This window comes from Pelophylax lessonae (genome assembly GCF_965119305.1).
Source record: "Pelophylax lessonae genome assembly, chromosome: 11".
Taxonomy (NCBI): Eukaryota; Metazoa; Chordata; class Amphibia; order Anura; family Ranidae; genus Pelophylax; species Pelophylax lessonae.
In genome coordinates this window covers 236,144,129-236,159,149 of record NC_138778.1, presented here as the reverse complement: position 1 = coordinate 236,159,149, position 15,021 = coordinate 236,144,129, and the positions used below count along the sequence as shown (strand labels likewise).

The window sequence follows — 15,021 nt, the reverse complement described above, 5'->3', positions numbered from 1 at the left end:
ACCAGTGCACCCTTCCAGCTTCTCATCACTGCTCTACACCGGTGCACCCTCCCAGTTTCCCATTACTGCTCTGCATCGGTGCACCCTCCCAGCCTCCCATCACAGCTCTACACCAGTGCACCCTTCCAGCTTCTCATCACTGCTCTGCACCAGTGCACCCTACCAGCCTCCCATCACTGCTCTGCACCCTCCCAGCCTCTCATCACTGCTCTGCACCCTCCCAGCCTTTCACTAATAAACCCTGGAAGAATACATTGATGGTGTCAGAGTATCAAACAATGAGATTGCAATGTGTGCGGGGCCCTTTAACTGCCCCAGCCTTGTCATAAGGAGCTCCACCCAGAAGTGACAAGGGCCCCTGTAGTTCCTTCAATAACTGGACTCCACCCATCTACTAGAGACTCCCCACCAATCAGCAGTACAGAAAATTAAAGGAAAGACATTTGTATTATGAAGGATCAAACCTGCACCAGAAGGTATTCCTCATCCCCGGGATTCCCAACCACACCCGGACACAGATACCAGCACTGCCACAACAGACGGCAAGGAGCACCTACCTCTGTCAATCCCACAGCGAAGGCGAACGGGGGAAAGACGCTCAGTAACACTTCCACTGCTTTTGGAAGATTCTTCATGAGCAGCAGAAGGCCAAACAATGACATAAAGAGTGTGACGAAAAATCCCACAATGGCTGTTACTCGCGGATTCCTGAAGAGGGCGCTCAACATGAAAGTGAAACTGATCTGTAAAAAAGAATAACATGCATTTATCACCCCCAAGGATCATGTCTGAGGGGACATCTGTATGCAGTATGGGGGTCCCCCAAAAGATGAGAGAGAAATGTTACTGTGTGAAGAACAAAGAGGAAAGGGAGGCCCAGCACTGGAAGACTAGGTGATACCCCCATTAACACCCACATACAGGGAGTCCTACATACCAACACCACCCCATGTAGGATAAACAGGACCAGGTGATACCCCCATTAACACCCACATATAAGGAGTCCTACATACCAGCGCCAGCCCACGGAGGATGAACAAGACCACGTGATACCCCATATACTCCAACATACAGGGAGTCCTTCATACCAATGCCAGCCCATGGAGGATGAACAAGACCAGGTGATACCCCGATTAACATTTAAATACAAGGAGTCCTACATTAATGTCTCCAGCCCATTGTGGATGAACAGGACCAGGTGATACCCCCATTAACACCCACATACAAAGAGTCCTACATTAACGTCTCCGAGCCATGGAGGATGAACAGGACAAGGATATTACCCATATACAATACCTCAACATACAGGGAGTCCTACATACCAACGCCAGTCCATGGAGGATGAAAAGGTCCAGGTGAAACCCCATATACTCCAGCATACAGGGATTCCTACAAACTGAACCAGCCCATGGAGGATTAACAGGACCAGGTGATAACCCCATATACTCCAACATACAGGGAGTCCTATATACCCACGCCAGCCCATTGAGGATGAACAAGATCAGGTGATAGCCCCATATTCTCGAACATACAGGGAACCCTTCATACCAACGTCAACACATGGAGGATGACCAGGACCAAGTGATACCCCCGTATACACTTCTTTAAAAAGATGAAAGGAACACTTTGAAAACACATCAGATCTCAATGGGGAAAAATATCATGCTGGATATCTATACTGGTATGGACTGGGTAACGTGTTAGGAATGAAAGGATGCCACATAGTTTGATATAAATTTAAACTGTCAACCTACAGTGGGATGAATTCAAAGACAACCCAAAAATCAAAGTGAAAAAATGATGCAACTAACTAGTCTATTTTGCTGAAATTTCATTGCAGCAACTCAAAACGGTGCTCAGTAGTTTGTATGGCCCCCAGATGGTTGTATGCATGTCTGAAAACATCGGGGCATGCTCCTAATAAGATGACGGATGGTGTCCTGGGGTATTTCTTCCCAGATCACGACCAAGTCATCACTGAGCACCTAAACAGACTGAGATGCAACCTGGTAGCGTCGGATGGACCAAAACATAATGTCCCAGAAGTGTTCTAGATTTAGGATTTAGGTCAGGTGAGCATGGGGGCAATTCAATGATATCAATTCCTTCATCCTCCAGGAGCTGGCTGCATACTCTCGCCATATGAGGCCGGGCATTGTAGTGCACCAGGAGGAACCCAGGACCCAGTGCACCAGTGTAGGGTCTGACAATGGGTCCAAGGATTTCATCCCAATACCTAATGGCAGTCAAGGTGCCATTGTCTAGCCTGTAGAGGTCTGTGCGTCCCTCCATGAATATGTCTCCGCAGACGCCGATCCCGCCCACGTTGCGTCATGTGTAACGCATGTTGGTTGGGGGCGGGCTCGGCACCGGCGTTCCGGGAAGCCCTTCCCTGAAGCCAGCTGATACACGTCTTGTGCTAATCGGCCAGCACTCTTATAGTGCACCTCTCGCAACACGCAGCCAGCGCATTTGTTTGCTGGCTGTGGTGCTGAGAGGTCGCCGTTTGGCTCTACCATCATTTAACATCCAGGTATTTATTTTCCATCCAATTTCCTGCCTATTCCTCTTAAAAGATAAAAAAACCTTTTTTGATCGGCCTTGTATATGTATATGCAGTGACATATTTTATGTGACCCTATTGCCCCCTTTTGTTGGGCTACCTTTTTGGCACATTTTTTGATATAGTGTTTTTTACATATTCACTATAATATATACAAACATGTGGCTATTTCACATGTCGACATCCATCATTATACATTTCCTTCCCTTTGCTTTTTTGATTAGATATATTAATGTATTTAGTCCTGATCTGTCTACTCTTCAGATCGGCATTACTTACATCCTTGCCTTTTATCATTGTGTTTAAGGCTGTTCCTGGCTTCTCCTAATTAAGGACTTCAGACGTCCACTGATTGTGGGCCACACACCTGAGCTGAACAGCTGTCGGTTTACTGACCAGTACACTCATCTACCATCTTATCTACTGCATTTGGTCGCAAGGACACTCGTACCCACCAGATGGTTTTAATCGTGCAGGCTACCTGAGCACAGCTATTTTTTCAACCCTGTGAGTACTCGCTAAATGTCATCAAAAATTACCATGTAAAACTCTAAAGAGTTATTTTGGAATGTTTTTTTTTTTTTCCTAAAAAACCATAAAGAATTCTTTGGTTTTTATATTTTTCATATTTTCTTATTCATTAGAGTACCGTTTGAACCATCCCCTGAAGAAGAAGCAAAATTTCTCTTTGGCTTCGAAACATGTTGGGTGTCTGTTCAGACTACTGTGGTTGATTTACCTGTTCCTCTTCTTTGCCTGTACTGTTTTTAATTATTACATTTTTGTGTTTATAATAAAATAATTTTTTCTATTACCTCTATCATATATTTTCATATATATTATATTTTATGTGCCTAAAAAATCCCACAAGGGGACCCCCATTTCTTGCCTCCCTCCATGAATATGTCTCCTCAGACCATCATTAACCACTTAAGCCCCGGAGGATTTGGCTGCTAAACGACCAGGGGGTATTTTGCGATTCGGCACTGCGTGACTTTAACGGACAATTGCGCGGTCGTGCGACGCTGTACCTAAACAAATTTGACGTCCTTTTTTTCCCACAAACAGGGCTTTCTTTTGGTGGTATTTGATCACCTGTGCGATTTTTTGATCACGCGCTATAAACAAAAAAAGAGCAACAATTTTGCAAAAATAACAATATTTTTCACATTTTTTTATATGAAATTCCCCAAAAAAATGTAAAAATCAAAATTTTTTAACATTTTCGGCCAATTTGTTTTATCCTACCTATGTTTGGTAAAAAAAAATTGCAAAAAGCGTATTTTGATTGGTTTGCGCAAAAGTTATCGCGTTTACTAACAAAGAGAAAGATTTTTGTCATTTTTGTTGTTTTTTTTTTTAACGCATAATGGCGGCGATCTGCGATTTTTTTTGTGGTACTGCGACATTGCCGCGGACAGATCGGACCCTTGACTGACATTTTTGACACTTTTGGGGTTACCAGTGACATTTCTACAGTAATCAGTGCTATAAATATGCACTGTTACTGTAAAATTACACTGGCAGTGAAGGGGTTAACTTTTTTTAAAGGGCGGGGCTATGTGTGTCCCTAGGGGCGTGCTTTCTACTGTGATTGGCTGTGGCTTGAGCTGTAAGGACACTGATCAACGGATCTACATAGTAGATCCGTCTGATCAGTGTTTTTACACTGAGGAGAATGACAGGTGGCTTGTTTACACAAGCCGCCTGACTTTCTCGCTCTCCCCCGACGATCGCCGAGTGACCGGCGGACATCGGGTCCGCCGGTCACACGCGCGGGGGGGGCCGTGACCACGTGGGAGCGGGAGCGCGCCTCCGCGGGCGCGCGCTCGCTCCCCAGACCCTCCCAGGCTAGTGACGTTAGTAGATTTACTGCGGCGGTCGGCAAGCGGTTAACCACTTTAGGACCGTAGGATTTTCCTGCTTTACCTCCAGGCCACTTTTTGCAACTTGGCACTGTGCGACTTTAACTGACAATTGCGCGGTCATGCAACGCCGTACCCAAACGGAATTTACGTCCTTTTTTTCCCAAAAACAGAGCTTTCTTTTGGTGGTATTTGATCACCTCTGCGCTTTTCATTTTTTTTCGATATTAATAAAAAAAGAACAACAATTTTGAAAAATAACAATATTTTTCTACTTTGACAGTTAAAAAATATCCAATATATTCAATTTTTGTCATATATTTAGGCCAAAATGTATTTAGCTACATGTCTGTGACAAAAAAATTCTCAATGAGCGTATTTTTAACCGATTTAAGACCGGAAGATTTTACCCCCTTCCTGACCAGGCCATATTTTGCGATTCGGCACTGCGTTATTTTAATGGACAATTGCACGGTCGTGCGACGCTGTACCCAAATTAAATTTATGTCCTTTTTTGCCCACAAATAGAGCTTTCTTTTGGTGGTATTTGATCACCTGTGCGATTTTTACTTTTTGTGTTATAAACAAAAAAGAGCGACAATTTTGAAAAAATAGCAATATTTTTCACATTTTTTTATATGAAATTCCCCAAAAAATGTAAAAATCAAAATTTTTTAAAATTTTAGGCCAATTTGTTTTCTGATACCTATGTTTGGTAAAAAAAAAATCGCAATAAGCGTATTTTGATTGGTTTGTGCAAAAGTTATCGCAGCTATTAACTACGGGAAATTTATGTAATTTTTATTGTTTTTTTTTTTCTAACAATGGTGACGATCTGCGATTTTCTTTGCGGGACTGCGACATTGCGGCGGACAGATCGGACCCTTGACCGACATTTTTGACACTTTTGGGGGGGACCAGTGACATCACTACAGTAATCAGTGCTATAAATATGCACTGTTACTGTAATAATGACACTGGCAGGGAAGGGGTTAACTTTATTGGTGATCAAGGGGTTAAATGTATGCCTCATGCTTACTGACGTGTGTGGGGGGAGGGGACTGTGTGACACAGGGACAGATCGCAGGTTGAGCTATGCTGAACCCTGCAATCTGTCCCTGTCTGTCACATAGGAGATCCGCCTGCTTTGTTTACACAAGTGGGCGGATCTCCTCACTCGATCCCCGACGATCGGGGAAGAGCGGCAGTGATCACCGCCTCTCCTCCCCTGGCCCTACTCCCGCTGTGTCTGAATACAGCGGGAGCGAGCCTCCGGCAGCGCGCGTGCGCCACCCACAAGGGGAGGAGTCCAGTGATGTAGGTCTACGTCACTGGACGATAACGAGCCACTTTGCCGCAGTACGCTCCATGTGAGCGGTCGGCAAGTGGTTAATCAATCACCAAACCAGTCATGCTGAACGATGTTACAGGCAGCATAACGTTCTTCACAGCTTCTCCAGACCCTTTCACGTCTGTCACATGTGCTCAGGGTGACCCTGCTCTCATCTGTGAAAAGCACAGGGTGCCAGTGGTGGAGCTGCCAATTCTGGTGTTCAATGGCAAATGCCAATCGAGCGACACGGTGCCGGGCAGTGAGCACAGGGCCCACTAGAGGACGTCGGACCCTCAGGCCACCCTCATGAAGTCTGTTTCTGATTGTTTGGTCAGAGACATTCACACCAGTGGCCTTTTGGAGGTCATTTTGTAGGGCTCTGGCAGAGCTCATCCTGTTCCTCCTTACACAAAGGAGCAGATACCGGTCCTGCTGATGGGTTAAGGACCTTCTACAGCCCTGTCCAGCTCTCCTAGAGTAACTGCCTGTCTCCTGGAATCTCCTCCATGCTCCTGAGACTGTGCTGGGAGACACAGCAAACCTTCTGGCAATGGCATATATTGATGTGCCATCCTGCAGGAGTTGGACTGCCTGTGCAACCTCTATAGGGTCCAGGTATGACCTCATGCTCCAAGTAGTGACACTGACCCCCTCTATAGGGTCCAGGTATGGCCTCATGCTACCAATAGTGACACTGACCCCCTCTTTAGGGTCCAGGTATGGCCTCATACTACCAGTAGTGACACTGACCCCCTCTATAGGATCCAGGTATGGCCTCATGCTACCAGTAGTGACACTGACCCCCCTCTATAGGGTCCAGGTATGGCCTCATACTGCCAGTAGTGACACTGACCCCCTCTATAGGGTCCAGGTATGGCCTCATACTGCCAGTAGTGACACTGACCCCTTCTATAGGGTCCAGGTATGGCCTCATGCTACCAGTAGTGACACTGACCCCCTCTATAGGGTCCAGGTATCTCCTCATACTACCAGTAGTGACACTGACCCCCTCTATAGGGTCCAGGTATGGCCTCATACTACCAGTAGTGACACTGACCCCCTCTATAGGGTCCAGGTATGGCCTCATGCTACCAGTAGTGACACTGACCCCCTCTATAGGGTCCAGGTATGGCCTCATGCTACCAGTAGTGACACTGACCCCCTCTATAGGGTCCAGGTATGGCCTCATAGTACCAGTAGTGACACTGACCCCCTCTATAGGGTCCAGGTATGGCCTCATACTACCAGTAGTGACACTGACCCCCTCTATAGGGTCCAGGTATGGCCTCATGCTACCAGTAGTGACACTGACCCCCTCTATAGGGTCCAGGTATGGCCTCATACTACCAGTAGTGACACTGACCCCCTCTATAGGGTCCAGGTATCTCCTCATGCTACCAGTAGTGACACTGACCCTAGCCAAATGCAAAACTAGTGAAAAACTGTCAGTAAATATGATTAGGGAAAAAAATGTCAGTGGCCTCCACCTGTAAAGCCATTCCTGTTTTGGAGGTCGTCTCATTGTCGCCTATGTAGTGCACCTGTTGTTAATTTCATTAACACCAAGGCAGCCGAAACTGATTAAAAACCCCCTCTGCTACCTAACTGACCAGATCAATATCCCAGGAGTTTATTTGACTTGATGCTATACTCTGATTAAAAAGTGTTCCTTTCATTTTTTTGAGCGGTGTACAAGGAATTCTACTTTCAAATGCCAGTCCATAGAGGATGAACAGGAAATACCGCCATATTCATATACAAGAAGATCTACTTACCAACCACCACCACCGCCATATTCATATACAAGGAGTTCTACTTACCGACCACCACCACCGCCATATTCATATACAAGGAGTTCTACTTACCGATGCTAGCCCATAAAGAATGAACAGGACCAGAATGACACCATAAGAGCTTTCAAAAAACACAAACTTCTTCACAACAAGTGTCATCAGATTGGCTATAATGAAGACGTAGACTGTGTAGAGGAGACCCCAGGACAACCTGCACAACCATAGCAGGACAATTGTCAGAAGAAGTACAGACTCTATAATGACAAATCGTTCTTGTGGCACTGATGTGACAAATACTGGGAACTTCGTATCTTTGTGTTCATAGAAGAAAGAATTGACCCACCAACCTCTGACCAATCTGCAGCCACACTTACTGGTTTACTAACCTACCTTTGACCATCTAGGCTCATTCCACCTCACACACTACAATCTTCAGCCAGGTTTATTCATCCACTTCTGACCATCTTGACCCATCTCTCCCCACACAATCCGAGCTAGGGTTACCGACCTACCTGACACACCGCCCATATGCAAGCAGAATAACTCACCCTCCTGACTCCTCCCATCCTACAGCCTCCCACCCAATCTGTAGCCTAGCTTGATGACCCACCTGACACCCACCCAATTCTGTCTAATCTGCATTCAGTCCTTATGACCCACTTTTGACCTTTTAGAATCCTGTCAAATCACACAGTCCATATGCAAACAGGCTTCATGACCAACCTTTGACCATCCTGACTTCTCCCATCCTGCCCAATCATCATATACAGCAATTGGCAAAGGGGTCACAGATGGAACCCACAGATTGAATTTTACAAATCTGCACCAGTCTGTATGTAAATGGACAGCAATGGGTCACGTACCAGAAGGCAAGGTCCTTCAGCCTCATCATCTTCATGATCTCCTGCATTTGGCGCCGTTCTCTGGAGATGTAGAGTGACAGCAGGTAAGTCAGGGACACATAGCACATACACATACCGGTTATGAAAATACCAGTCAGCATCATTGGCTTCCACATGTATTCTGTAGATCTCATCCGAATGGCTTGGATCGACGTCATCGTGTCTATAACTGACTTCCCAGTGGTCATCTGGAGGGACATAATATGGTATAGTGACTGGAGCATACAGGAGTACTGGATAGAGGGTTCAAGTACAGTCATGTAGAGGATCATTCTGTATACATTATTCCCTGGACATACACAATACAGTCATCATGTGAGAATCACCCTCATTCTTCCACAAGTGTGCTCCCTGTGACCGTCACTATGAGTGAAAGACAGATAGTTAATGGTTTGGATTGCTTCAAGTGGGACAGTAATATTTGTCAACCATATCTTCATATAGAAATATGAAGATTTAATACCACCTTACACAGTGTATTCCATGTGCTTGTCTGTGAGAGAGACACACAGACTGTCATTGGCAGACTTCCCTATTGTTTGTGTATTGGGAGGGAATGTGGATTGTGCCTGTCTCATTGTTAAATGTTAATGACCTCACGTTGTTCTGTCTGCCTTAAGATAAGCTTATTATGGGATGTATATGTGTATGTGGATTGGTTGCTAAGGGGGAGAGGGGATTGTCCCACAGTGTATATCTTTGTGTACACTGTATGGGAGTGTAAAACTCTGTTTTCATTGGATTGTGAATGTCAGGGCCTGTTTTCAACAAGGTCCAACTGGGCGGTAACCTTGGGGGGGAAAACTGTATAAAAGTCTGTTTCTTGTTCAATAAAGTTGAGTTATACTTCACCCTCAATCTAGAGTCCTGTCTCTCATTGGGGGAATATGCTACAAGGGATTGCTATGTCCTTCATACTCCCTTGGATAATCACTACGCTCTTGTAAGAGCTTGTGTAAGAGCTTGTTCCTGTTCCTGTTCCTGCTGCACTCTCTGGGGAAAGAGAGGTTCACCCACAGGAACCTGGAGCCTTGTCGTAGGTCCAGGGTGGGTAGGAGACGGGGAGACCCCAACCAAGCTGCGACGGTTCGTGGGGTCTGAGGTGTTTATGGTGTCTGGTGGAGTGCTTGGAGCTCTTGGGAAGCACTAGGAGCATCCGTCAATGGAGGTGCCTAGTCGGGGTGCCGGTTGATCCATTACACTCCCCATGGCTGATCCCTGTATAGTGTCAGAGGGAAAGTGTGCTCCCCATTGCTGATCCCTGTATAGTGTCAGAGGGAAAGTGTGCTCCCCATGACTGATCCCTGTATAGTGTCAGAGGGAAAGTGTGCTCCCCATGACTGATCCCTGTATAGTGTCAGAGGGAAAGTGTGCTCCCCATGACTGATCCCTGTATAGTGTCAGAGGGAGGAAGAGAAAGAGCCCATACACAAGCGGATGATCCATAGAGGCAGGTTGGTTTGGAGATGTATGGGGCTATTGAGGAAGAAACAGATTTACTAACATAACACTGTACATGGGATCCCTGAAATAAAGGTCATTGTGTACTGAATATTATTGTAAACAGGGGATCCCTGGAATGAAGGTCATTGTGTACAGGGGATCCCCGGAATGAAGGTTATTGTATACAGGGGATCCCTGGAACGAAGGTTATTGTATATAGGGGATCCCTGGAATGAAGGTTATTGTATACAGGGGATCCCTGGAAAGAAGATCATTGTGTACTGAAGTATATTGTATACAGGGGATCCCTGGAATGAAGGTTATTGTATATAGGGGATCCCTGGAACGAAGGTTATTGTATATAGGGGATCCCTGGAATGAAGGTTATTGTATACAGGGGATCCCTGGAATGAAGGTCATTGTGCACAGGGGATCCATGGAATGAAGGTTATTGTATAGAAGGGATCCCTGGAATGAAGGTCATTGTGTACAGGGGTCCCTGGAATTAATGTCATTGTGTATAGGGGGTCCCCGAAATGAAGGTCATTGTGTATAGGGGATCCCTGGAATAAAGGTCATTGTGTACATGGGATCCCCGGAATGAAGGTCATTGTGTACAGGGGATCCCCGGAATGAAGGTCATTGTGTACAGGAGATCCCAGGAATGAAGGTCATTGTGTACAGGGGATCCCCGGAATGAAGGTCAATGTGTACAGGGGATCCCTGGAATAAAGGTCATTGTGTGCAAGGGTTTCCTGGGATGAAGGTCATTATGTACAGGGGATCCCCAGAATGAAGGTCATTGTATACAGGGGATCCCCGGAATGAAGGTCATTGTGTACAGGGGATCCCTGGAACGAAGGTTATTGTATATAGGGGATCCCTGGAATGAAGGTTATTGTATACAGGGGATCCCTGGAATGAAGGTCATTGTGCACAGGGGATCCATGGAATGAAGGTTATTGTATAGAAGGGATCCCTGGAATGAAGGTCATTGTGTACAGGGGTCCCTGGAATTAATGTCATTGTGTATAGGGGGTCCCCGAAATGAAGGTCATTGTGTATAGGGGATCCCTGGAATAAAGGTCATTGTGTACATGGGATCCCCGGAATGAAGGTCATTGTGTACAGGGGATCCCCGGAATGAAGGTCATTGTGTACAGGAGATCCCAGGAATGAAGGTCATTGTGTACAGGGGATCCCCGGAATGAAGGTCAATGTGTACAGGGGATCCCTGGAATAAAGGTCATTGTGTGCAAGGGTTTCCTGGGATGAAGGTCATTATGTACAGGGGATCCCCAGAATGAAGGTCATTGTATACAGGGGATCCCCGGAATGAAGGTCATTGTGTACAGGGGATCCCTGGAATGAAGGTCATTGTGTACAGGGGATCCCCGGAATGAAGGTCATTGTGTACAGGGGATCCCTGGAATAAAGGTCATTGTGTGCAAGGGTTTCCTGGGATGAAGGTCATTATGTACAGGGGATCCCCAGAATGAAGGTCATTGTATACAGGGGATCCCCGGAATGAAGGTCATTGTGTACAGGGGATCCCTGGAATGAAGGTCATTGTGTACAGGGGATCCCCGGAATGAAGGTCATTGTGTACAGGGGATCCCCGGAATGAAGGTCATTGTGTATAGGGGATCCCCGGAATGAAGGTCATTGTGTATAGGGGATCCCTGGAATGAAGGTCATTGTGTATAGGGGATCCCTGGAATAAAGGTTATTGTGTACAAGGGATCCCTGGGATGAAGGTCAGTGTGTACAGGGGATCCCCGGAATGAAGGTCATTGTGTATAGGGGATCCCTGGAATAAAGGTTATTGAGTACAAGGGATCCCTGGAATGAAGGTCATTGTGTACAGGGGATCCCTGGAATGAAGGTCATTGTGTACAGGGGATTCCCAGAATGAAGGTCATTGTGTACAGGGGATCCCTGGAATAAAGGTCATTGTGTATAGGGGATCCCTGGAATAAAGGTTATTGTGTACAAGGGATCCCTGGGATGAAGGTCAGTGTGTACAGGGGATTCCCAGAATGAAGGCCATTGTGTACAGGGGATCCCTGGAATGAAGGTCATTGTGTACAGGGGATCCCTGGAATGAAGGTCATTGTGTACAGGGGTCCCTGGAATGAATGTCATTCTATGTACAGGAATAAAACAGTAAAACATCCAGACACAACCCCCCAATTATTTTAGGAGTTTGATTCCCCCACTTACTTCAATGATAGCGGAGTTGATGGCCGCCTGTAAGAAGAGGAACCCTGAGTCCCAGTACCGTGTTGCGAAGCAGTGGGTCCCAGTAATGTTTTTACATGTGCCTGCCGAGAGAGAAGAAGAAGAATGGCTGATGGGAGGTTAGAACAATATCTGGGTGAGATCACTACAATCCTTCCCGTGTCATTTGTGACAGACCTAATCAAGACAGGGGCTTTTGGAGAGGACTAGGAGCAGGCCTCTTACCCACCGATTATGGCCCAGGGGGAGAGAAGATCATTCTCCAATGATGAAACACCACTTAACCGCTTCCCGTCCGCGCTATAGCCTATATACAGCTGCAGCGCGGACTTGAATTTTCGGGAGGCCGTCTTTAAACGGCCTCCCAGTAACACGCCCCCCGCGCGCTCCCGCGAGCGCGCATCGGGGAAAAGCTGTGTTGGCCGTGTCCCTTGGACACAGCCAATCACAGATCGTGGCGAATGGCCAATCACAGCGGCCATTCGTCACTCAATCGAGGCATCCAATGAGAGATGATCTCAAATGTAAACATATGAGATTATCTCTCATTGCCAGCTCTCCTTCCTCACACACAGACTGCAGTGTGAGGAGAGGAGAGATCGTGAATTGCCCACAGTGCCCACCAGTGTGCCCATCAGTGTGCCCAGTGCATATCAGTGTGCCCAGTGCTCATCAGTGTGCCCAGTGCCCACCAGTGCCCACCAGTGTGCCCATCAGTGCCCGCCCAGTGCTCATCAGTGCCCGCCCAGTGCTCATCAGTGTGCCCAGTGCTCAGTGTGCTCACAGCGCTCTTCAGTGTGCCCACAGTGCTCATCAGTGTGCCCATCAGTGCTCATCTCAGTGTGCTCATCAGTGTGCTCATCAGTGTGCTCATCAGTGTGCTCATCAGTGTGCACATAGTGCCCATCAGTGCGCCCATCAGTGTGCCCAGTGCTCATCAGTGTACCCAGTGCCCACCAGTGCCCACCAGTGTGCCCATCAGTGCCCACCCAGTGCTCATCAATGCCCGCCCAGTGCTCATCAGTGTGCCCAGTGCTCAGTGTGCCCACAGTGCTCATCAGTGTGCCCATCAGTGCTCATCAGTGTGCTCATCAGTGTGCTCATCAGTGTGCTCATCAGTGTGCACACAGTGCCCATCAGTGCGCCCATCAGTGTGCCCAGTGCTCATCAGTGTACCCAGTGCCCACCAGTGCCCACCAGTGTGCCCATCAGTGCCCACCCAGTGCTCATCAGTGCCCACCCAGTGCTCATCAGTGTGCCCAGTGCTCAGTGTGCCCACAGTGCTCATCAGTGTGCCCACAGTGCCCATCAGTGCTCATCAGTCTGCTCATCAGTGTGCCCACAGTGCCCATAAGTGTGCCCAGTGCTCATCGGTGTGCCCAGTGCTCATCAGTGTGCCCAGTGCCCACCAGTGTGCCCATCAGTGCCCACCCAGTGCTCACCAGTGCCCGCCCAGTGCTCATCAGTGTGCCCAGTGCTTAGTGTGCCCACAGCGCTCATCAGTGTGCCCACAGTGCTCATCAGTGTGCCCACAGTGTGCCCATCAGTGCTCATCAGTGTGCCCATCAGTGCTCATCAGTGTGCTCATCAGTGCTCATCAGTGTGCTCATCAGTGTGCCCACAGTGCCCATCAGTGTGCCCATCAGTGTGCCCATCAGTGTGCCAGTCTCACAGTGCCCATCAGTGTCACCGTGCCCATCAGTGTCACCGTGCCCATCAGTATCACCAACGATGGCAAAAAAATTAAGGTAAGCTTTTGTTTACCCTTTGCTCAGCAGAATGTATTTTGGCCTGTATGTGGCCAGGCTGTAAAAAAGTCTCACACATGTGGTATCGCCATACTCAGGAGGAGTAGCAGAATGTGTTTTGGGGTGTAGTTGTAAGTATGCATATGCCATGTGAGAGAAATAACCCGTTGAATATGACAATTTTGTAAAAAAAAAAAAAAAAAATGAATTTTGCAAAGAATTGTGGGAAAAAATGACAACTTCAAAAAACTCACCATGCCTCTTATTAAATACCTTGGAATGTCTACTTTCCAAAAAGGGGTCATTTGGGGGTCATTTGTACTTTCCTGGCTTGTTAGGGTCTCAAGAAATGAGATAGGCTGTCAGTGCATTAGGTGTGATCAATTTTCAATGATTAGCATAATAGCTTGTAGACTCTCTAACTTTCATGCAGACCAAATAATATACACTTATTTGGGTTATTTTTACCAAAGATATGTAGAAGTATAAATTTTGGCCAAAATTTATGAAGAAAAATTACTAATTTGCAAAATTTTATAACAGAAACTAAAAAAAAAAAGTTTTTTTTTTAATTTGCGGTCTTTTTTCATTTATAGCGCACAAAATAAAAAGCCCAGCGGTGAATAAATACCATCAAAAGAAAGCTCTATTTCTATGAAAAAAAGGACGAAAAATTTATATGGGTTCAGTGTTGCATGACCGCGCAATTGTCATTCAAAGTGTGAGAGCACTGAAAGCTAAAAATTGGTCTGGATGGGAAGGGGGTTTAAGTGCACAGTAGGCAAGTGGTTAATGGACGCTGAGAGCAAGGCTGGGATTACTTCTCTGAATAAGAACAATAAAGCTTTCCTTCTGGAGTGGATGCAAAGGTGTAATATTAATTGTGGGACAGTAATATTTATAAGTAATATCCCTCAAGAAATCTATGTTACATTAATTCCACTGTATCAGAAGGATGGAAAATTGTATGAGATTTGCCTCATAGACTATTGTAGGTAGGAGCCGGACAGTCTGCTACTGGGGTCTCCTGCTATTGTGTTATGTGTTTTCCACTCAACACTGGAAACTAAAAGCAGATGAATCGACTAAACCACCTGTCTTCCAAACATTGTTAATGGGGCTAATTAACTCAC

At 46.5% G+C, this 15,021-nt stretch overlaps 1 protein-coding gene across 1 annotated transcript in view; it reads right to left on the bottom strand.

Annotated features, from left to right (window-relative positions):
• The window catches only part of LOC309567518 (ABC-type organic anion transporter ABCA8-like), a 201,140-nt gene that overhangs the window by 156,418 nt on the left and 29,701 nt on the right, over positions 1-15,021 (bottom strand). Inside the window, exons 5-8 of the mRNA XM_082272902.1 lie at positions 12,123-12,223; positions 8,418-8,644; positions 7,627-7,765; positions 558-743 (exon numbers count right to left, since the gene is read on the bottom strand). Coding sequence (XP_082129028.1) covers positions 558-743; positions 7,627-7,765; positions 8,418-8,644; positions 12,123-12,223 — 653 coding nt within the window. The remainder of the gene's footprint in view (positions 1-557; positions 744-7,626; positions 7,766-8,417; positions 8,645-12,122; positions 12,224-15,021) is intronic.